This window comes from Ylistrum balloti, unplaced genomic scaffold, assembly GCF_031769215.1.
Source record: "Ylistrum balloti isolate Yb309-2 unplaced genomic scaffold, AGI_CSIRO_Ybal_v1 Utg371136, whole genome shotgun sequence".
NCBI classification, from domain to species: Eukaryota; Metazoa; Mollusca; class Bivalvia; order Pectinida; family Pectinidae; genus Ylistrum; species Ylistrum balloti.
In genome coordinates, this window is record NW_026782623.1 from 129,646 (window position 1) to 154,778 (window position 25,133).

Below are 25,133 nucleotides of genomic sequence, written 5' to 3' on the forward strand. Positions count from 1 at the left end.
TTTGACACAAATATTTACATATTCAGACTGTTGATCAACAGATAAGGATTTCCTTTTTATAATAATCAATTATCCTGTTCGTGTGCATATTTCAGCTAAAAGCAACTGTCATTGTGGATAAGGTGATACATCTAAGATATATATGTAATACTGAAACTTCAGTAATAATATATAGTTTTACCATGATGTCGCTTTAAAAAGGTTGATCTTTATGATATTTTGAAAAATTTTCGCTTGTAGACTATTTTTTTTGACGCTGAAGATGACGGCAAGATTCGGTTATAAGTGATAGCGTCAACAATATAAATGTTATTAGGTTGCTAAGGTACTTCTGTGGAGTATAACTCTTGGATAGACTTCAACTAAATTTTGCATGAATTATCACCACAAATCACTTATTTCAAAGTCGTGGTGAACCACTTTCTCAGGTTTTCAGGCCGTTAACAAATAAATCATCTTGTTTCTTGATATATAAAGAAACTGGCTATCGTGAAAACTGCAACAAATAAAGCAGAGACTCCTTTTTTTTGAATAATGAAAAGTATCCTAAAATATTTCTCTATCCAATCATAAAATCTTCTAAAAAGTTTAATACCAGAACATGGTTAAATAAAGGAATTCAGTCATTTTGTACATATTGATTTTTTGCTTATAAACTACTTTCTAAAAACCGATCAATCAAGAGGCCCATAAGGCTGGTATAGCTCACCTGGCCTTGCTTGGCTTCATGAAAACAGAAGGAAAAGGAATTCTAAATATCCAAACAATAATACAAGCATATCCATTTTCCTATTGGATCCTCAGGAGGTCAGTTAAACCATTCATAATTCAGACCAAATCATTCGAACAGGATAGGAATGATTTTAAAGAATTTGCCCTTTTTCCAATATCTATTCAGACCATATTTGGACAAAATTTAATCAATCCTACAGGAGGAGTAGGATTTTAAAGAATTTGCTCAATTTCATTTCTGTTGGGCCTTGTCCGACCCATCCACGGGGGAAGAGATCCACCATTTATACAAAAATGATAACCTTTACCCAAGAATGCTTCAGACAAAATTTGGACAAAATCCAATTATTTCTACAGTAGGAATAGGATTTTTAAAAATTTGCTCTATTTCCCTTATTGGGCCCTGCCATATATATGAAACTGACACCTCTTCCCCAAAGGATGCTTCTGACAAAATTTGGTCTAAATTTGCCCTGTCATTCAAGACTAGTAGTGATTTGTAGAAAAAGTTGACAGACACTAGGCTATGCCAATAAGCTAATCTGGCAATCAGAAAAAAAGTGTAATTCTGGAATATTTTTTACTTCTCATACATACTTAACACTAGCATCAGCTCATTTTCACTGGGATGATACTTTCTCTATTTTCCAGGGTAGAAATTTGTTTGTCAACATTTTATCCATGAAATAATAAGATACGTGTAAATATTAATCAGGATTTCATTAAACTGCAAGTAAAGGATGATATTCTATCATTAACACCACTCGGCAAGTTCCCATAATCCAAGGATATTTCAAGTACAATACAATGAATGGTATAAATGCTACGTGAGAACAATTATTTGTTACATTGTACAGAATACATTTACATACTTGCAATCAAAGCATTATATCAACAGTATAATGAATCATCACAGCATTGGACTGATAAACCAGTTATCATGTATTCAACACTGCCAGTAACATTTGTCTTATATCAAGATGACAAAATTTTTATTTGTGTTCAAATTTAATTCTTGTTTTGAAACGAATATCGCAAAAATTTTTTACCCATATACAGTGTTTCAATATAACAATTTCTTTTTTGATTGATTTTTCATTCCTTGTGCAAATAAAATGAATTTAGGTGAAAATATTCAATGTTCTAAGATTATTTCTTCAGTTGTTTCATATATTGAAACAATATGGTTTACATAACAGCCGAAATCTGTCTCCTTCAAAACATCAAGTCTGTGAAAAAGGGCTTAAAGGCTGTGATGACATATCATGATCAATTTTCATGTAAACAAAAACAGAATCAAAATCAAGGTAATAAAATCAAAAGCAACAAATATCTTGTTTATAATTGTGTTATATTTCAAAATAACAGATTACAGCATGTCTGGAAATGTTCTTTAAACATGATATATGAGAATTTTTAAATGAAAAAGATCTTCATATGTCATATATGTAGCACAGTTATCTCCCAGTCATGGCTTGTTATAAGAGAATCCTAATCAGCATTAGAATTGTCTGACATAGTTATCTCCCCATTTAATCATTTCTTTAATGTGACACAATAACACAGTCTGGTATAGAAAGGTTGTCTTCCATTCTACAATTATTTGTAGAAGTAGGCTCTGGTATTGATGAATTATCTCTTTGCTGATCAAAGCTTTCCACTCACTCAGTCCGGCATTGATGAGTTATCTCCCATTGATCCAACCTCTCCACTCCCACAGTGTGGAACAGATGAGTTGTCTCCCATTGATCCAACCTCTTCACTCCCACCGACTAGCTGGGATGAGTTATCTCCCATTGATTCAACCTCTCCACTCCCACAGTGTGGCACAGATGAGTTATCTCCCATTGATCTAACTTCTCCACTCCTACTGACTAGCTGGGATGAGTTATCTCCCATTGATCCAACCTCTCCACTCCCACTGTCTGACTGTGATGAGTTATCTCCCATCAATCTCACCTCTCCACTAAGACTGTTTGGTAAAGCTGAATCATCTCCCTCATCCCCAGGTTCAGAAGTCACTTCTTTCTTTGTTTTATTGCTACAGAGTTATAAATATAATGTATAATAGTAAATACATACACAAAGCTGTGACATTTGTGAAATTTCATATAGATATATGTCGTAGGGTCAATTAATTGGTGATTATTGTCTTGTATTCAGTTATGTCTGTTTAGGTGTGTCGCAGACAAATCTTACAATAGTGGTTGTAATGTTCCAAGTACTTATAATATGCTATGAAATCACGTGGCCCTATTTCCATTTGAACACCCCTGCTGCCTTTCTGTTAAACAAGTCTAGTGTTATGTCAGGCTTATTCCCTAACTCAACATTTCATGGTGGTACTTTTACAATATAAACTAGGCCTAGTCAGAGCAAATAATGTTCAATTATATTTTCCCTCATTTCCAATCAGCTGATTAAGTAATTAGATTGAATGATATTGTCTTTGTTGTTTACAGACAACCCAGTGTTTCTTCCATAATTTGGCTGTTCTGTTGATCTCACCAATGTTCCAACGATGTGCATTAGGTAACTTTATTTGTTATATGTTTCACAAATACCCATGGTTATCTAATACTAGCATAAGAATTGTTTGATCACACATCTAGGATTCAATTTCAACTCTCAGAGAAATATTTGTAAAGTCTTAAACAAATAGCCAGCTATCATTTTTTGGTGGCTTAAGGAATCTCAACTTTGCAGTTAATCTAAGAATAATAGTAAATATCATATACATCAAAATTCTGTAGTAAAGTTAATTACTTAATAACCTACCTATTTAATAAACTCGCTTTTTCCTTTTTCAGCTTATATTTCCTTCGTTCGTGTCTTTTACTTTTTAGGTGACCTGAAAAAGAAAATAAATCACATTTATCCTAACTCAGATTCTGTCTATCCAATCATATCAATATGTTATAAACCCCATGCATCAAGTATGTGTTTATTTCCACTGTGTTAAACATTAAAGTACTTGGTCATGGATTTTCATCAATAAATACTTTGTCTTACAACTATTTCACACATTAACAGCATGATAATGACTCACAATCCCTTCCATTAGTTATAAAGTAAACATCAAAATTAAGCGTAAAGGTGACAAGGACTTTATAGTCTTTTTAGTATCTCGATTTTTTTTTCCGCTTGTAGTTTTATGCCTTTGAAACATTGAATTATAAAGTATTGGACTAGCTCTAAATACTCACGGTTCCACTCCTGTGATGTGTAGAAAATACGTCCATCATTACAAATGTCACACACTTCATGAACTCGGTAGTTATCAGTCTCTTCAGAATGGATGGGGGCATGACGGGGTTCTCTCCCCTTTAACAAATACAAAATGCCAATCATACAACAAATGTGTACAAAGGGAGGTAAATACAGAAAAGCAGCTCGGCAACATATATATTCACCCACTGAATGAAATGTTTAAAGCCAAATTTAAAATAATACTCATGACAACATCTTGTGTTGGTATTGATGTAAAAACTGTTGATATCCATTTTCGGAAACATGCTCGTTGTTTTTTTCTGATCAGTCCCAAAATCAAAATGGTACAATTAGGGACAAAAGGAAACCTAAATATGATATGTAAGAAAGATCATTTCTAAATTTCATTAAGAAATAAAAATGACAAGAGTTCCTCAGAACTGTATGTGCAATGTTCGACCATAATGTTTCTATAACTCGAAGCATAAAGGAAAAACTGCGCAAAGCAATATTCTTGAGAAATTTTCCAACTTCAAAGGGACATATCACTGCCAAGAAGGGTTACAGACTGCCAAGAAGCAAACTTGGTGCATAACTTTTGACCAAGAACTCATACAAAATTGTATTTTGATAACTTGAAGCATAACGAAGAAAATTCCAGAAAACAATATTCCCAAAGAATTTGAGTTCAAAGGGGCATAACTCTGTCAAGAAGGGTCACAGACAGCCGGAAATCAAACTTAATCTGTACCCTTCCAACAAGAAGCCATGTACTAAATTTCATTTTGATAACTCAAAGCATAACCAAAAACAGTCCGGAAAACTTTCATATGGATGATGACAAACAAAGTGATCCCTAAGTGTCCGCCAGCTCTGCAGGCGACACAATAAATCCAAGTTGGCCACCGGTCAGCCATTTCTATTTTCTGATTGGTCCTGAAATCAAGGGGAACAAAACTAGGGACCAAAGTCAACCAACACATAAAGTTTGGAAAAGATCTGATGAACACTTCTGAAGAAATAACAATAACAAACGATGGATCACAAATACCAAAGTAGAAGCCTGTCAGCAATCCTGCTTACTGATCAGACACAAAATGGACGACATATTTCTACATGTTGAGACCACGGCAATGCATCTAATGAAATTTGAGAATGATTCATCAAACACTTCCAAAGAAACAGAAATAAGAATTGTTTGAAGTATGGATACTGGCTGCAGAGTGGTTGAGGGGATTTAAACAGAATACCATCTATAAATGGTGGGTTAAAAATGTAGTGAGATGTCACATTCAAAGATTTCATCATATTAACACATCAAATGAAAAGTAAGGTATGAAACAATACATATACTTGTGTACTTTCGAACTCCTCAATAAATCTCTTACTAATGGTAGATTTATATTAGCTATAATTTTATTTATGGGCACTTGACCATTTACCTGTAAAATATCTGTTAGGATTTCAACAGCTGGTGTCTTTACTCTATCCTCCCACTGAGAAACATCAGAGGCGTATACACCTCCCTGATCTGAGAAACATACACAGAGGCAATATATACAGTCCATATACAGGTAGTGTATAACCTCCCTACCCTGGTCATTATCCTGATCAATATATATAGAATGCATTAGGTCTATATGTAAAACCTCCCTACCCTGGTCAATATATACAGTTTACAACAGGTCTATACATCCTTTCCATCCTGGTCAATATATATAGGTAGTGTATAACCTCCCTGCCCTGGTCAATTGAAAAGGCATATACACAGGTAGTATAATAGCACCAGCCCTAGTCAATATATACCCTGGTCATTATATATAGAATACATCAGATCTTATATACAGGTAGTTGAAAATCCTTTCCATCCTGGTCAATATATATAGAATACATTATGTCTATACACAGATAGTGTATAACCTTCCTGCCCTGGTCAATTGAAAAGGCATATACACAGGTAGTATAATAGCACCAGCCCTAGTCAATATATACAGAATACAATAGGCCTATACACAGATAGTGTATAAACTTCCTGCTCCAGTCAATATATACAGAATACAATAGGCCTATACATACGTAGTATATCATCTCCACATGTGTCAATACATTCAAAATTTATTCAAGTGAATCTTTGAATTGAAATAGGAACAAATGAACTCCAGTCATTTCACTATTGCAGACTTAATCAGAAATATTTCTGTAATGTGATACTAACACACTTCTATTTTCACAGATCAAGCACTATCAGTAGTCTACTGCTATACCTGTTATAATCCACAAGGATAAAAAACATGAAGTTAGGACATTTAGGAAATGGTTGTGCTACATACGTTTGATGTATCTGTTGCGAATATGCTTTACTTGGTACTTAGCATAGGCCCGAGTTCTTTTCTTCAAATTTTCTACTCCTGTAAATAATAAAAAAATACATTTTGTTTATTGAGGATAAAATTTGTATTACCAAAGGTTAGCAATCCACATGGTCCTTTTGTTACCAAATTACAGATGTTAGTTAAAAGACTACATATTTACACAAACAACATCAGATGTATCCCACTTATCTAGAAATTAAGTTGTCACAGAATGTGTAAATTCTCAAACAAAGGTATTTTAACCTTTAAAAGGCATGTTCTTCATATACATGCTATTATAGCAAAATATAATTGACATTGTTATATGCTAATAAAGTGTAATGTAAAACTAGACTTAGTTAAATTAATTTGATGATAAAGAAGATTGAAAAATAAAAAACATGAGTCCCAAGGACATTAATGGTCACCCGAGTCACAATGCTTCTTGTAACATATTTTTGACCAACTCAACAGCCCCCTGGGTGTCAGCTGAGGTCAATATGTGCATCTCATTTAACTATCTTGAACTTAAAATAATAATTCTAACCAGGTCTGAGCTATTTCCAAGAGAAAATAAACAAATAATGTCCAACAAGAGGTCCATGGGCCTTGATGGTCACCTGATGACTTCAGGTCTTTGGAAAGTTATGGAACCTTTCCACAATCTCAGAATTGGGGCAGACAGAACAGGACTGATATATTTCCAAAGTATTTATTGTTTCTAAGTTTAAAGGCTTAATTTTCAATTAAACAGAACTGATAACACAGTCTGTTGTTGAAGTTAGCATATTTGACAACTGTGGCCCTTTGAATAAAGGTCAAGGTCATTAAGTTGAACAAAATTGGTAGTGCTTCATCCCAGCATGCTACTGGCCCAATATCATGACCCTAGACCGTTTGTTATTGAAAAGAAGTCATTTGAATTTTGTTTGATGTGACTTGAATTACAAATCAATCAATCAAATTCTAAAAAAGTTTATGTTTTCAAATTTACAAATTGCTTACAGAAGTATATGTTGTATTTCTACAATGACCATCCATCACTGATGATATATTATTTGAAAAAATACCGGGTAACAGGTGGACAATGATATTAAGATAAAATACATAACCTTCTATGTTAATAATATCGACCAATTGGCATTCACCTGAGTTTCTTAAACAATTCACTGGAGATATGTCATCCCATACATTTAAAAAAATCCTATTTGCTTATTTATAAACTTTGAGCAGTTTACCTATTAAATTGGAGTTTCACCCTGACCACACAGTACTGCAGTATATAAAAGGATGGAAAATGTGAGAAGTAAAAGACATTGATTTACGTTCAGTAGGTAGATACAGACTGATGTGACATACAAAACAAACTGTAGGTTATTTGTCTGTGTTATCATTTTGTACAAGCCTTGTTCTGGCCGCCATCTTCACATGGGATATTTTTTATAGTAACAACATGAATGTTTTGAACAAATGAGGAACAAAAACAGCACTCTATGCTTGTAACAGTAAGAGATTAAATTGCCCCTATTTGTTTAACGATTTTCTTTTACATAAATACTGGAAATCAAATTCCTGGGTAAAACTGGTATTTCTCTCATAGTAATAACTGTACTAAACATTAATCAATAACAGTTCTCTATATTGATACAGACTTTCCATTCTACAAATTAACATTATACATGTACCAAATTCATAAAAATCCATAATTAAAAAAAAAGGTGACCAACATCCAAGTCCTACCTTCTTTGAAGAGTTGCCTCCCCTTGTCTGTATTCTGCTCCTCCTTTGACAGAACCAGGTATTCATGAAATTCCTTGAAGCCTATACTTTGGAATATACCTTGTGTGTAGTCAGGCTCACTGCACTAACACAAAAGTGTTGTATTACACCAATGTATATTAATTGATAAGCATGATTTAAAATACAGAAAGTAGCTGATGTTGTAAAATGTGGATCGTGAATTTCAAAAAAACCCTTAAAATCCTGACCTGTGTATGATGATGATGGAAATTAAATTGGTACATGTCTGTAAATGACTGAGAAAGTAGTGATCATTAATGATGTAAGTACCATTACTATACTACTTTATAGATATTAATAAAGTTACGAGTACAATTTCAGTAAAATGAAAGCAAATGACTAGAAACAGAAAGTGGAGTGGACCCAGAGATACCAACCCTGGCATTTGTCAAATCATACACTAGGCCAATAGAAATATATTCTCAGTTCAAAAAACAAATTGGTTGATGGTATAAAACATTTCAATCACAAATTGATCTTTTTTAAAAATGAATTGTTACATGAATAACACAGGATGTACAGTTACATTATTTGAACTGTCCAATTTTACTTGCTATGTCTGGTAGTCTCTTTTTTAGCTGTTATGAGGTATGTCTTTCCAGTTGTAGGTCGTCAGGTTTGTAAGTAGGCAGTAATGCTAACAGCCAGTGATGTTCTGTGTATATACTTAGACGGTCACAGTGATTTTTGGAAATCAAATATTTTTAGTCCTGGGCTCATGATTTCCTGTAGGACCTATTCAAATTTTGAGCATCTTCTTTATCTCCATGTAATACCCTCATTAAAATCTTTTCATATGGCGCTCAGGACTCGCTAGAAAAAAGATCTTACAAAACTTACTGTGGTAAGTAAAGTAAGCACTCAGTGGTGGACTATTGAAGAAGTTACCTTTTCTCTTTCAATCGGTCAGCATTGTATTGTTGATGAAAATCCTGTAGCTCATCCACCAAGCCACGTTACAAATGTGAATACAGGCTTTCTAAAATTAGTTCTGAAGCTGAAATATTGTTGAGTTTGAGAACCCAAGTTTCTAAAATTCTGTATCCAGACTTAAAAATCCCACATACCCACATAGCAAGTGACTCTTTTTCTCCCACATGTACCCAAATACTTGACATAATACAAAACATTAATCAATAGAGCTGACTTTAATGCTAGTAATACAGTCCTCTCCGAGATCAAAACTATCTATTTTTATATGTGATGTCTATATTACACTTAACCATGCTTTCTTTGGTATTTTTGTGGAGATGAAAGATAAAATACAGATCAAGGAAAGCCTGTAATACCCATCCACTGAAGCTAAATATTCACCTGTAATAATTCCCCACTGAAGCTAAATATTACCTGTAATAGCCAGAAGACACAGGTGTGTTGGAATCTTAGAGGTCCACTGAAGCTAAATATTACCTGTAATATCCATCCACTGAAGCTAAATATAACCCCACTGAAGCTAAATATGACATGTAATAACCCCACTGAAGCTAAATATTACCTGTAATACCCATCCACTGAAGCTAAATATTACCTGTAATATCCATCCACTGAAGCTAAATATTACCTGTAATATCCATCCACTGAAGCTAAATATTACCTGTAATATCCATCCACTGAAGCTAAATATTACCTGTAATATCCATCCACTGAAGCTAAATATTACCTGTAATACCCATCCACTGAAGCTAAATATTACCTGTAATATCCATCCACTGAAGCTAAATATTACCTGTAATACCCATCCACTGAAGCTAAATATTACCTGTAATACCCATCCACTGAAGCTAAATATTACCTGTAATACCCATCCACTGAAGCTAAATATTACCTGTAATACCCATCCACTGAAGCTAAATATTACCTGTAATACCCATCCACTGAAGCTAAATATTACCTGTAATAACCCCACTGAAGCTAAATATGACCTGTAATACCCATCCACTGAAGCTAAATATGACCTGTAATACCCCCACTGAAGCTAAATATTACCTGTAATACCCATCCACTGAAGCTAAATATGACCTGTAATAACCATCCACTGAAGCTAAATATTACCTGTAATAACCCCACTGAAGCTAAATATTACCTGTAATACCCATCCACTGAAGCTAAATATGACCTGTAATATCCAACCACTGAAGCTAAATATGACCTGTAATACCCCCACTGAAGCTAAATATTACCTGTAATACCCATCCACTGAAGCTAAATATTACCTGTAATACCCATCCACTGAAGCTAAATATTACCTGTAATACCCCCACTGAAGCTAAATATTACCTGTAATAACCCCACTGAAGCTAAATATTACCTGTAATACCCATCCACTGAAGCTAAATATTACCTGTAATACCCATCCACTGAAGCTAAATATTACCTGTAATAACCCCACTGAAGCTAAATATTACCTGTAATACCCATCCACTGAAGCTAAATATTACCTGTAATAACCCCACTGAAGCTAAATATTACCTGTAATACCCATCCACTGAAGCTAAATATTACCTGTAATACCCATCCACTGAAGCTAAATATTACCTGTAATAACCCCACTGAAGCTAAATATTACCTGTAATACCCCCACTGAAGCTAAATATTACCTGTAATACCCCCACTGAAGCTAAATATTACCTGTAATACCCATCCACTGAAGCTAAATATTACCTGTAATACCCCCACTGAAGCTAAATATTACCTGTAATACCTGTAATACCCAACCACTGAAGCTAAATATTACCTGTAATACCTGTAATCCACTGAAGCTAAATATATTACCTGAAGCTAAATAACCTGTAATAACCCCACTGAAGCTAAATATTACCTGTAATACCCATCCACTGAAGCTAAATATTACCTGTAATACCCATCCACTGAAGCTAAATATTACCTGTAATACCCCCACTGAAGCTAAATATTACCTGTAATATCCATCCACTGAAGCTAAATATTACCTGTAATAACCCCACTGAAGCTAAATATTACCTGTAATACCCCCACTGAAGCTAAATATTACCTGTAATACCCATCCACTGAAGCTAAATATTACCTGTAATACCCATCCACTGAAGCTAAATATTACCTGTAATATCCATCCACTGAAGCTAAATATTACCTGTAATAACCCCACTGAAGCTAAATATTACCTGTAATATCCATCCACTGAAGCTAAATATTACCTGTAATACCCATCCACTGAAGCTAAATATTACCTGTAATAACCCCACTGAAGCTAAATATTACCTGTAATAACCCCACTGAAGCTAAATATTACCTGTAATAACCATCCACTGAAGCTAAATATTACCTGTAATAACCCCACTGAAGCTAAATATTACCTGTAATACCCATCCACTGAAGCTAAATATTACCTGTAATACCCATCCACTGAAGCTAAATATTACCTGTAATACCCATCCACTGAAGCTAAATATATAATACCTGAAGTAATAACCATCCACTGAATAAATATTACCTGTAATATCCATCCACTGAAGCTAAATATTACCTGTAATATCCATCCACTGAAGCTAAATATTACCTGTAATAACCATCCACTGAAGCTAAATATTACCTGTAATAACCCCACTGAAGCTAAATATTACCTGTAATAACCATCCACTGAAGCTAAATATTACCTGTAATATCCATCCACTGAAGCTAAATATTACCTGTAATACCCATCCACTGAAGCTAAATATTACCTGTAATACCCATCCACTGAAGCTAAATATTACCTGTAATATCCATCCACTGAAGCTAAATATTACCTGTAATAACCCCACTGAAGCTAAATATTACCTGTAATACCCATCCACTGAAGCTAAATATGACCTGTAATAACCATCCACTGAAGCTAAATATTACCTGTAATACCCATCCACTGAAGCTGAATATTACCTGTAATATCCATACACTGAAGCTAAATATTACCTGTAATATCCATACACTGAAGCTAAATATTACCTGTAATAACCATCCACTGAAGCTAAATATTACCTGTAATAACCATCCACTGAAGCTAAATATTACCTGTAATAACCATCCACTGAAGCTAAATATTACCTGTAATAAATATTACCTGTAATACATGCCAACTGTTAAATATTACCTGTAATACAGAAGTTAAATATTACCATGCCAACAGGTGCTAAATATTACCTGTAATATCCATGCCAACTGAAGTTAAATATTACCTGTAATATCCATCCACTGAAGCTCAATATTACCTGTAATACATGCCAACAGGTGTTCAATATTACTTGTAATACATGCCAACAGGTGTTCAATATTACCTGTTATACATGCCAACAGGTGTTCAATATTACCTGTAATACATGCCAACAGGTTTTCAATATTACCTGTGATATACAACAGGTGTTCAATATTACCTGTAATACATGCCAACAGGTGTTCAATATTACCTGTAATACATGCCAACAGGTGTTCAATATTACCATGCCAACAGGTGTAATACATGCCAACAGGTGTTCAATATTACCTGTAATACATGCCAACAGGTGTTCAATATTACCTGTAATAATACAGGTGCCTGTAATACATGCCAACAGGTGTTCAATATTACCTGTAATACATGCCAACAGGTGTTCAATATTACCTGTAATACATGCCAACAGGTGTTCAATATTACCTGTAATACATGCCAACAGGTGTTCAATATTACCTGTAATACATGCCAACAGGTGTTCAATATTACCTGTAATACATGCCAACAGGTGTTCAATATTACCTGTAATACATGCCAACAGGTGTTCAATATTACCTGTAATACAACTGTCAATATTACCTGTAATACATGCCAACAGGTGTTCAATACATGCCAACAGGTGTTCAATATTACCTGTAATATTACCATGCCAACAGGTGTTCAATATTACCTGTAATACATGCCAACAGGTGTTCAATATTACCTGTGATATACAACAGGTGTTCAATATTACCTGTAATACATGCCAACAGGTGTTCAATATTACCTGTAATACATGCCAACAGGTGTTCAATATTACCTGTAATACATGCCAACAGGTGTTCAATATTACCTGTAATACATGCCAACAGGTGTTCAATATTACCTGTGATATACAACAGGTGTTCAATATTACCTGTAATACATGCCAACAGGTGTTCAATATTACCTGTAATACATGCCAACACCTGAGTGTGTTCAATATTACCTGTAATACATGCCAACAGGTGTTCAATATTACCTGTAATACATGCCAACAGGTGTTCAATATTACCTGTAATACATGCCAACAGGTGTTCAATATTACCTGTGTTCAATATTACCTGTAATATGCCAACAGGTGTTCAATATTACCTGTAATACATGCCAACAGGTGTTCAATATTACCTGTGATATACAACAGGTGTTCAATATTACCTGTAATACATGCCAACAGGTGTTCAATATTACCTGTGATATACAACAGGTGTTCAATATTACCTGTAATACATGCCAACAGGTGTTCAGTATTACCTGTAATACATGCCAACAGGTGTTCAATATTACCTGTGATATACAACAGGTGTTCAATATTACCTGTAATACATGCCAACAGGTGTTCAGTATTACCTGTAATACATGCCAACAAGTGTTTGATATTACCTGTAATACATTCTAATTATCATCTAAAATAAAACTACAAGTGTTTATACATATTAACAGCATTGATAATATTTTGTGTTTATATTAAGAAGAGTTAATTATCATAACAACATCGCTGATGAATTAATTATCTGTTGATGGTTTGTTTACCTGATTATCTTGCGTCTATTATTTCGGTGGATCATTAGGGCCATCTCTGGGTCCACCTCCTGAAGACGTGCAAACAGTACATCAGATTCCACTCCATTGTATTTTTCCCAATCCAGCGATGTTCCATCTCCATATTCTTTTAGTTTGTCTTTAACAGTAATATTCTTTCTGTCCAAATCAGAGTTTTCACTGTCACGGTTTATTTGTGGTTCTTGTATTTCTTCTGGTATTAGAACTCTGTTTCCTTGAACATATGAAGATGACTCTTTCGCTTGCTGTCCATTCCCGAAAGAAAAGGAAGACAACTCGACTTTACTCGTCAATTCTATCGGTGGTTCAGTCTGGAACAGCTTCGTTTTTTTGGCTGGACTTTGGCCCTCCTTGAGTGCTTTCTCAATATCCTGTTGAAGCCGAGTACATTATTACACTTAAATTTTACATAAGAAAAGTGTCCAAACTGATAAAGTTCACTTGTTAATTACTTAAACAAGTTTACACATGATTTGTATTACACTGCAAGTTCACCACGACCAGCAGCACAGGTATTATCATATTTCATCATCTGTTCATCCCTGTAATAACTGTACAGCTTACTCTGATTTCCCCTCGTTTTGTTGAAGTTTTTTAATGTATATTTGCAGAGTCATGTACAAAATTTTATCTGTATTTTGCTATTTCATTTGACATGTTTCCTGCAAATAATTTTAACCATTTGTTAACAAGTAACAATATCTGTCCTACTCTCACATCAAACTAAGCATACTTTTAGCAAAAACTGTTCTGATTTATCATTGTGATTTATGGAGAAAAGAAGCTATCTTCGTATAATGAAAATGACAGTGTGTGTTTCTAATATAAATTGTAACGGATTGGAGAGCGATTAACAACAAGAACAATCCTGATATCATATGTCTATCAATAAACAGATCATGGAAAGCCTACACATGACCAGGCAGTTGTAGTTACAATTTAGGAAACACACACAATGAGGTGACCATTTGTACATGAAGATATAGGAAATGTTGATTTCCTCCAGATGTGTATTGGTAGGATTGTATCTGGTCACCATGTTAAAGCAGCGATAATTTACACCAAACAACAAGATACACCACAAAAACATCTATCAATGTTAGTGAGAGCAAGCGATGACATACACACTAGAAAACATGCCAGTTCAAGTCCCACTAATGGCTTCCACAGGGACATTCTGAGACTTAAGTTCTAACAGTGGGCACACATGTCCTCGGTTAAAATACATCCTACATCCCCCTAACCTTAGTGAAATGATGTTGTGAGGAATCGCATCCTTCTGATTGTCATTATTCAAGAAGTAATTTAGAAAAATTGTTTTTAATAAGTAAATTTAAATACAGATAAATGTAAGTTGTGGAAATTTTGTCAATGAAACAGAAAGGAATACACAATTTCTTTAATGCACAAACATTTTTAAAATATTGAAATTATTATAAATAATTTGATTTTATGGCTGCAGATTTTCATGATGTTCGTTGTTTAGACAAGTTTATAGTGCTTAAGTTTCAGAAATTTTTGTATTTTGTTATTGTTTTATGAATAAACATGTTCATGGAAAGTAATTTCCATCACTGTTCTATAACGCGAATTCATGAAAATAAATTGTCAATGAATAATTGGTGGTTTATAGTATATGAATGTATCCAGAGAGAAAAAATGAAATGCAAATGTATCTCCTTAAATGAGACCATTTTAAATCTAAAGATCAAACTAAACATTAGCAATCAGTACAACTTTACATACAGAAACCTTAGTCTCATTTTTGTTTTATCCTGAGTATGTGTATTTGTGTCGGTGGGGCAGATTCCCAGTGGAGAGGTCATTAGATTCGGTGTAGGGAGTGGGGACAGGGCCTTTGGGAGTAACAAGAGGGTAAGATGACCTAGACATGGCCCCAAAAACCTGGACCTGGAAAGGATGACACATCAACCACATGGAGCAGCTGGTCCCCCATTTCTTGTCCTAGTCTCTGAGGGATTTAGTAGAGACTATCATTAACAGAGGAGATGTTTTTACAACTGCTCTCCATTACAGCTACCATTCCTACCAGGTCATCCTGTAGACCTCTTTATTACTTAGCTCCCACATAAATCACAACATCTCCACAAAATCACCTACATCCTCCTCTGTATGGCCAGTCTGACCATCATACACCACTCCTGTCATCAGTAGATCTAAGACCACTGACCATCATAAACTCCTCCCTGTCACCAGTAGATCTAAGCCCACTGACCATCATACACCACTCCTGTCATCAGTAGATCTAACCCCACTGACCATCATACACCACCCCTGTCATCAGTAGATCTAGGACCACTGACCATCACACACCACTCCTGTCATCAGTAGATCTAAGATCACTTTCACACACCACTCCTGTCATCAGTAGATCTAGGACCACTGACCATCACACACCACTCCTGTCATCAGTAGATCTAGGACCACTGACCATCACACACCACTCCTGTCATCAGTAGATCTAGGACAACTGACCATCATACACCACTCCTGTCATCAGTAGATCTAAGACCACTGACCATCATACACCACTCCTGTCATCAGTAGATCTAGGACCACTGACCATCATACACCACTTCTGTCATCAGTAGATCTAGGACCACTGACCATCACACACCACTCCTGTCCTCAGTAGATCTAAGACTACTGACCATCACACACCACTCCTGTCATCAGTAGGTCTATGATCACTATCACACACCACTCCTGTCATCAGTAGGTCTATGATCACTATCACACACCACTCCTGTCATCAGTAGGTCTAGGACCACTGACCATCACACACCACTCCTGTCATCAGTAGATCTAGGACCACTGATCATCACACACCACTCCTGTCATCAGTAGGTCTATCACACAACTGACCATCATCACACCACTCCTGTCATCAGTAGATCTCACACAGACCACTGACCATCACACACCACTCCTGTCATCAGTAGATCTCACTATCACACACCACTGACCATCTATCATACACCACTTCTGTCATCGATAGATCTAGGACCACTGACCATCACACATCACTCCTGTCATCAGTAGATCTAGGACCACTGACCATCACACACCACTCTTGTCATCAATAGATCTAGGACCACTGACCATCACACACCACTCCTGTCATCAGTAGATCTAGGACCACTGACCATCACACACCACTCTTGTCATCAATAGATCTATGACCACTGACCATCACACACCACTCCTGTCATCAGTAGTTCTAGGACCACTGACCATCACACACCACTCCTGTCATCAGTAGTTCTAGGACCACTGACCATTATTTATGACATTGACCACCAATTACTATAACATAGTCAGTAGATTTAGAACTATTGCATATGATATATATCATATCTATTTAATTACTTTACAATCAGTAGTAACAAACGTCTATCTTGTTTAACCTTTTTAAGTCACAATATTAGCTAAAAAAACAGTTACATGCCCAGGACAAGTGTCCCTGACATATTATAAACCTTGAAATTTAGGGATTGGGGAATTTACAGTAAATACATGTGCTGTATAAATTTCGCCAACAGGTATGAATTTGTGAGGTATTACATACCTATCAAAATATACACCAAATATGCAAAGGTTCACCAAATGCAAAAATAACCCCAGTGCACACAGCTAATTTATTGAAATTGTAAAAATTAACCCCCTGTGGAAATTTCCACACTTACAGTAACTTACACTGACCAATAGACTTGTCTTGAATTTTAAAGAAATATCTCGTCAGCAGGTTAGTTTGGTACTCATTACTACCTAGGTATACACAAATCAAAGCCTTATACATGGTTACCTAGCAGGGACATTTTGTATATATCAATTATTCTTTGTTATCCAACAACTTAATGGACCAGTACACTCGATATATGGAAAATACTGCTTTATAATTATAGTTTTGATTACTGCATGTTACCTGGCTTCATAGATCTATAGTGGTGTGTTACAGGCATCTGTAAACAATGCCTGATGCTTGACTGAAGTATGAACACATACATCACTAGTAAATGAATCCACTTTTAATTTATTAATTCAGAACATCAGCAGAGTTGTCTCCTTTTGTTTGCTTGGTAATAAATATTGCCTGTTTCCATATGTTAAAAAGTCAGTGGCAAGTTTCCATGTCAGAATATTCCTAGGAATAAATTCATCATAGCTGTGCTACTATGTCTTGGATTCATGCATGACCAAATTTTTGGTTCCAGTAGGTGATTCCCTAACGCTTGAGAGACATCCTTCATAAATACCTAGCATGCCCCAACAGTGTTACATGTGTCCTGCTTAACTGTATTCAATAGCTCAGTCTACACAGGACATGTTTATAAAGCAATTATACATCATACTAGAGCATCAGGCTATCAAGATTACCCATATGCCTGTGGTGGCGATAAGCTACCAATTAATCTTGCCTGACCATGGCTTTATAACCCTTCTATGATGCTTGACATCCTCAGACAAATTGCTGTCAATTGAATCAAGGGTCTGCTATTAATTTTACTGATGTAATGTATCTGGTATATAAGCTTGTTAAAATTTCACCCCTCATTGGCAGAGGGCATTTATGGGAGGGGAAATTCTGGTAACACAGTGGGGGGGGTTACAGAGGTTGATGAGTGGAGGTTGATATCGGAGTTCACACCCACCACAGACCTGCTGCCAACTAGTACTATAAAATAAAGCTGTGACCTAGCTATACCCCAGACAAGCTAGTAAGAAATGAATAATGCTGAAATCAAATTTAAACACAATGAAAAGTGTAACTGAGCAGCATAGATTTATAATGATATTGACATCACAACCGGTCCTCAGATATACTTGGTTAGGTTTAACATTGGTTAGACAGATAAATTCTTGGTTAAGTTTACTTATCCTTAGTAAGGTGTATATATTTTTGGTTAGACTGATGAAATCTTAGTTAGTATTCTTAATCTTTGTTAGGTGTATATAATCTTGGTAAGACATAAAATCTTGGTTAGGGACACTTAACCTTGGTTAGGTGTGTATAACTGGGTAAGACTGATAAAATTTTGGTTAGGTATACTTAACCTTGGTTAGGTGTGTAAAACTGGGTAAGACTGATAAAATCTTGGTTAGGGACACTTAACCTTGGTTAGGTGTGTATAACTGGGTAAGACTGATAAAATCTTGGTTAGGGACACTTAACCTTGGTTAGGTGTGTATAACTGGTAAGACTGATAAAATCTTGATAAGGTATACTTAACCTTAGTTAGGTGTGTATAACTGGTAAGACTGATAAAATCTTGATAAGGTACACTTAACCTTAGTTAGGTGTGTATAACTGGGTAAGACTGATAAGTTACACTTAACCTTGGTAAATTGTATATAATCTTAAGGTTAGACTGAGAAAATTTTTGTTATTTTGTTATAACCTTTGTAAGATTAAGCTTGTAGCTTACAATATCAACTATTTGTCAGAATAAATTGATGCTGGTATAGGCGATAAACCCAGCTAACGAAGAAGAAAAAATTGTCAGAATGAAGTGTGACATTCATCTGTTTTTCTTCATAAAAAAATGCTCTATAAAAGATATCTTCAAAAAAAAAATTAGTGACAATTATAATCATACATTAATGAGAGCTTTCTCTATCTCTGAAGGTTTTATTGTGACTAGTGAACAGGTGATGAAGCAGATGTGACATTACTGACCCCAAAACATGTAATGAACGACCCTAAAGTAGTCAAGCTTTATAGCCCTATTACCAAACCACTAGTGGACTCACTTTTATCATCAGATTCATTACATCTCTTATCCTCTCTGCTAACACCTAGAAATAAAACATCTGATAGTATACTCAATCAAAAGCTATGACCATTCCATTACCACCATCAGTCAGAAACTTCCACCTCATATGTCAAAAAACCACAACCTGCCAGTAACTTCCATCTATCTATAGCTTCTATCAATCTGTAACTTCCACCTGTATAAAATTATAAACTGTCTGTAACTTCCATCTGTCTATAGTTACAACATGTCTGTAACTTCCACCTGTCTTTAGTTACAATCTGTCTAAAGCTTCCACCTGTCTATAGCTACAACCAGTCTGTAACTTCCACCTGTCTACAGCTACAACATATCTGTAACTTCCATCTGTCTATAGTTACAACATGTCTGTAACTTCCATCTGTCTACAGTTACAACATGTCTGTAACTTCCACCTGTCTACAGCTACAACATGTCTGTAACTTCCACCTGTCGATAATTACAACAAGTCTGTAACTTCCACCTGTCTACAGCTACAACAACATGTCTGTAACATCCATCTGTCTACAGCTACAACATGTCTGTAACTTCCACCTGTCTATAGATACAACCGGTCTGTAACTTCCACCTGTCCATTGATACAACTAGTCTGTAACTTCCACCTGTCTATAGTTACAACCTGTCTGTAACTTCCACCTGTCTATAGTTACAACCTATCTGTAACTTCCATCTGTCTATAGTTACAATCTGTCTGAAACTTACATTTGTCTGTTACTACAACCAGTCTGTAACTACTGTAGTTACAAGGTGTTACATACTGTTTGTAGGGGTGAAGGGAGTATGAGGGGTTATGTGACAGTGCTATTTGTAGGGATGAGAGTGATATGAAGTAGGAGGGTGTGTGACATACTGTATGTAGTCAGTATGGGGATGGAAAAGTTTTAATGATGCTGATGTTTGCTTTAGAATTACTGTCATGGCCTGCTCACTAATAAGGATAATGCTACATCAACAAACAGTGAACTGCTCACTAATAAGGATAATTCTACCTGTCCTGGCCTGCTCACTAATAAGGATAATACTACCAGTCATGGCCTGCTCACTAATAAGGATAATGCTACATCAACAAATAGTGAACTCATCTGTTTCCTCATTAGAGAGTTTATGACAAGTTTTTCAGTATCACAAACAGGTTAAGTTTCCTATTAAGACAAATTTTTAAAAGTAGACACATTATGTTTCACATATATTTAAACAGCAAGCATTAAGCTCAAAACTCATTTAATCAGAACACTGGTAGAGTTCACATAGTATGCAATGACTGTCTGCTTCTCCAAAGATAAGAGTACATATACCTAAATCTCAGTCTACTGTTCATTTGTACATCTGTAAATGTCTGTACACAAGTACATTTGGTTTTTTTAACACAATCTCTTTCTGGTCATTTTATTCTTGAATCTACTGAAGGTTTTTTCAGAGTTGATTGTAGAAGTCAAAGACTGCAGATATTGTTCATTTCTGTGTGTAAATTGAGGATGCTTTGTATTCCTCCAAAGATACAGGGGTTCTGGAGTACACTAGATATCCTCTGTCTTTGATGTTGAGTGTTTATTAGTAAGCTAACGAAATTCCAATTTACATGCGTTGATTGCTTCATTTCAAGGTAATTTTACCGTTGTGAGGTCGTGGCGTCCTTTACTGCGACACTGACTTAATGAGGAGTTTTGGTGTAGCCATCAACCATGGGTGAAGATAAAATCAGTTCCCCGCTAAAAGAATGTCTACTTTACAGCATGTGTGTTGGCTATAAAAAGCATGTGCATTCACAGATGCACATGCATCCAGTATGTCTGTAGTGCTTTAGACATATGCATTTACACAACAATTACGTCAAATACTAATACCACCCACATATTTAGGCCAATACATCTTAACTCAATGAAAATGTCTGCAGCTTTAACGACAAGTGTAAATCACCTGCGTTAGAATGCATACATGCGCGAGCATAGGTACAGGACTATAAGGTTACTATTGGGCTAATCAGTTTAGAGTCAAGTCTGATAGTCCTGGACCCACACAGCTTTAGCCTTGTTAGCATACCTTAGTAACAGATAGTACTATGTTGAAAGTTATTAATCTAAATAAAATGAGCCAAAGTTAGGACCTTATCTGCTAAAAACAACATCACTTTAAACATTTAAGCTAATTAGCATCATCAACTCCATAGCTTTGTAATTAAAATATAATAGATGCTTTTTAAGCTTAAAGTTTGAAATTGTACTATTGCCATGGCAGTGATATAGGTGAATGCTTCTGGAAGTCAAGCGTTTGAAAAACCAAGAATTAGATAAATTCTCACACAGTCCTGCCACCAGGCAAGACATGGAAGGGGGTAAACAGTACAGTTCACACCTCAACAAGCTTCTGATACAGTGATTTACGGTGTATTTAACGTGAATGGTGAACTCCTCTCCATCCCAATCAGCAAAATACGACATCACGAGCCTAAATACACCAAGATTATACTATAAACAGAAAAAATGATATTTTCTATTTTATCAACAGTTATGTCAATAATAAATGAATGATGTAATACCATGCATATGTATTAAACTTGGTTAAAAAAACATGTTTTTGTGGTAGAATTCTTTAAATTGATTATCGTCGTCTTCACAAATCTTATTTTCAATGTATATTTTTGTGGTGTTATTCCATCCAAAACAGTAAGAATCAGAACCCTTTAACAATAATATTTAGTGATTTACAGTGATTGTCCCACTAATATAAAGAATAGTACAGTAGAATCATTCCTTTCCATGGGAGTTTTATTTTCTTTGATTTCACGAGGGCTCTTTACCATGAATACACATGTCCACAAATTGTTGATATTAGCTACATGTAGTAGATACATTAAGCTATATTTATCCAAGAAATCAAGAGCCCAAAAAATTAGATATTTTTTGAAAAATCAGGGAAATTGAGCCGCACAAAAAGATATAATTTTACAGTAACTTGTAACAAGGTCCCAGAGGAATCTTGGTGCCAGCCATCTCAGGCCACATAAACCGCAGCAGAAGAATGTTTTACTTTCATTTCTATGATCCTTGTGTTTATAGTGTTAATCTTGCTCTAAACAAATTGTTAATTTGTTACCTTAAAGATACTGACATTTAATCAGCATTAATGGAAATACTGCCTCATAACTAGATTACACATTGTTTGTATAATAGATATTAATGAGACCTTAATTACTTGACCTCTGACAGTGGTACCTCATACCTGCGGAGGAGTGGGGAAAGCATGTTGTCAGAGGTGACTAATGGTGGGACACTAGTTGTAGCTTCCGAGTGGTTTCCCTGATGTCTTTTATTTAAGGTACATCAGTGTGTTCAAGAATACAAGCCTGCTGTATTCCACTGCATGACCTTATGAGGCAAGTAAAAGTAGGCCCCCTGCAGGTTTTCTTCACAGTCTTCAACTAAGGGAGGAGACTGACCCCTTTTGCAACACCTGGGATCTTGATCTTTACCTTTCTTATAGAATACAAGTTCTTATAGCACAACCAGTAGAAAATTAGAGTGTGATGTTTTGATGATTACACGGTCACCTTCATCAGACAAATGACTAGTGTGGAGCGTACTAACACTGACGTACGTAGTGTATGAGATGGTACTTTTTTGGCTGTACTATAATCCTATGTAAACTAAGGTGAAAAATAGTGTGACAAGATGGTAAACAGATTATAGACAAAAAAATATAGCAGATGGTAACAAAGTACTGTAGTCAATTCGGCTACGCCTTGTTTAACATTTGGTCATAGATATGCGAGAGTCTCTGGCCCCCCTCGTCCCTATTAAGTACTAGCCTGCCACTGCGTATCCAGAAAAGGTTGTTTTCCCTGTCAACTATCTTGCAATTTCCCAGTCAATGATATGATTTTGCTGTGTGGAATGATCTGTAAGTACAGATTTATTGATCTGAGACTGTGAATTTTTTGCCTTCTTGGAATTCTACATCCTTCAGAAGTATATATATATATATATATAATATGTCGCAGTGCTGCAATGTCTTCTTTGGGTGTTCAATACTTAGGATGAACTAGGATATTTCAGAGTGTCTTGTAAGGATTCATGGCTGCTGCAATGTCATGACCATGGTAAATCCTTTGAATGGTCTGTGACAGGCCTTTGATGTAAGGGATGACGACTAACGTCCTCTTCTTTTGTTTTTTTCCTTGGCGTTTTATCTCTTTGTCTTTTTGCTTGCATAAAATTCGTTAACTGTCTAGATTACCCAATCAGGGTATCCACATGTTGTCATTGTGCTATGGATGTGATTTTTTTTCTTGCTTTTTGTCTTGTTCTTCTCAGACAATTGTTTCAAATCTGTTGAGCAAGGTTCGTACAACGCCCACCTTCTGGTGTAAGGGGTGGTGCAATTGGAATTTGAGGTATTAGTCTGTGTGCATCTTTTTCCTATAGACCAATACTTTGAAAGTACCATCATCTTACTTTACTAGGAGGGTGTCAAGGAACAGCAAAGTGCGACTGATTTTTTCCTCACAGGTGAATTTGATGCTGTTGGTGGTAAATCTATGGTATTGTTATGCTCAATCAAATCTTTCTCTAAGTGTTCTATTAATAAGTTGGCACTATTGGAGGCACTGGGCTACCTATAGCTGTGCCAAACCTTTACTAAGATGGTATCTCAGAAGGCAAAGTATGATGTTGTAAGCATAAATTCTTGTAAATCCATCAGGTCTTGGATATGGAGATTGGTGTTCTTTTGCCATGAGCAGTCTTGCTCTAGGCGGCTACAAACGTTACTAAGTGCTTTTCAGTGGGTGTGTTGGTGAAAAGAGACACTACATTGTGTGAAATGAATTCCTGATGGCTTTGGATAAGTACTGTGGACATTCTTTCTATAAGGTCTTTCAAGTTTTTGACATAATGTTAAGATTTTCCCACCAAGAGTCCGAGAATGTCTGCTAGTGACCTGGAGACATTGTAACCAATGGAACCAGTATAGTCCACGATAGGCCGTAATGGGTTACCTTCTTTGTGGATCTCAGGTGTCTGTACATTCTAGGTGTGTTCTCTGCAGTGGTATACAGGTGTCTTTACATTCTAGGTGTGTTCTCTGCAGTGGTATACAGGTGTCTGTACATTCTAGGTGTGTTCTCTGCAGTGGTATACAGGTGTCTGTACATTCTAGGTGTGTTCTCTGCAGTGGTATACAGGTGTCTGTACATTCTAGGTGTGTTCTCTGCAGTGGTATACAGGTGTCTGTACATCCTAGGTGTGTTCTCTGCAGTGGTATACAGGTGTCTGTACATCCTAGGTGTGTTCTCTGCAGTGGTATACAGGTGTCTGTACATCCTAGGTGTGTTCTCTGCAGTGGTATACAGGTGTCTGTACATCCTAGGTGTGTTCTCTGCAGTGGTATACAGGTGTCTGTACATTCTAGGTGTGTTCTCTGCAGTGG

General features: G+C 35.7%; 1 protein-coding gene across 1 annotated transcript in view; it reads right to left on the minus strand.

Annotated features, from left to right (window-relative positions):
• Positions 1–2,119: 2,119 nt before the first annotated feature.
• Positions 2,120–25,133, minus strand: part of LOC132561006 (tRNA dimethylallyltransferase-like) — a 32,746-nt gene continuing 9,732 nt past the window's right edge. The window contains exons 4-11 of the mRNA XM_060225724.1: positions 13,867–14,267; positions 8,982–9,050; positions 8,034–8,152; positions 6,273–6,350; positions 5,385–5,473; positions 3,939–4,056; positions 3,511–3,583; positions 2,120–2,773 (exon numbers count right to left, since the gene is read on the minus strand). Coding sequence (XP_060081707.1) covers positions 2,398–2,773; positions 3,511–3,583; positions 3,939–4,056; positions 5,385–5,473; positions 6,273–6,350; positions 8,034–8,152; positions 8,982–9,050; positions 13,867–14,267 — 1,323 coding nt within the window. The 3' untranslated portion in view covers positions 2,120–2,397. The remainder of the gene's footprint in view (positions 2,774–3,510; positions 3,584–3,938; positions 4,057–5,384; positions 5,474–6,272; positions 6,351–8,033; positions 8,153–8,981; positions 9,051–13,866; positions 14,268–25,133) is intronic.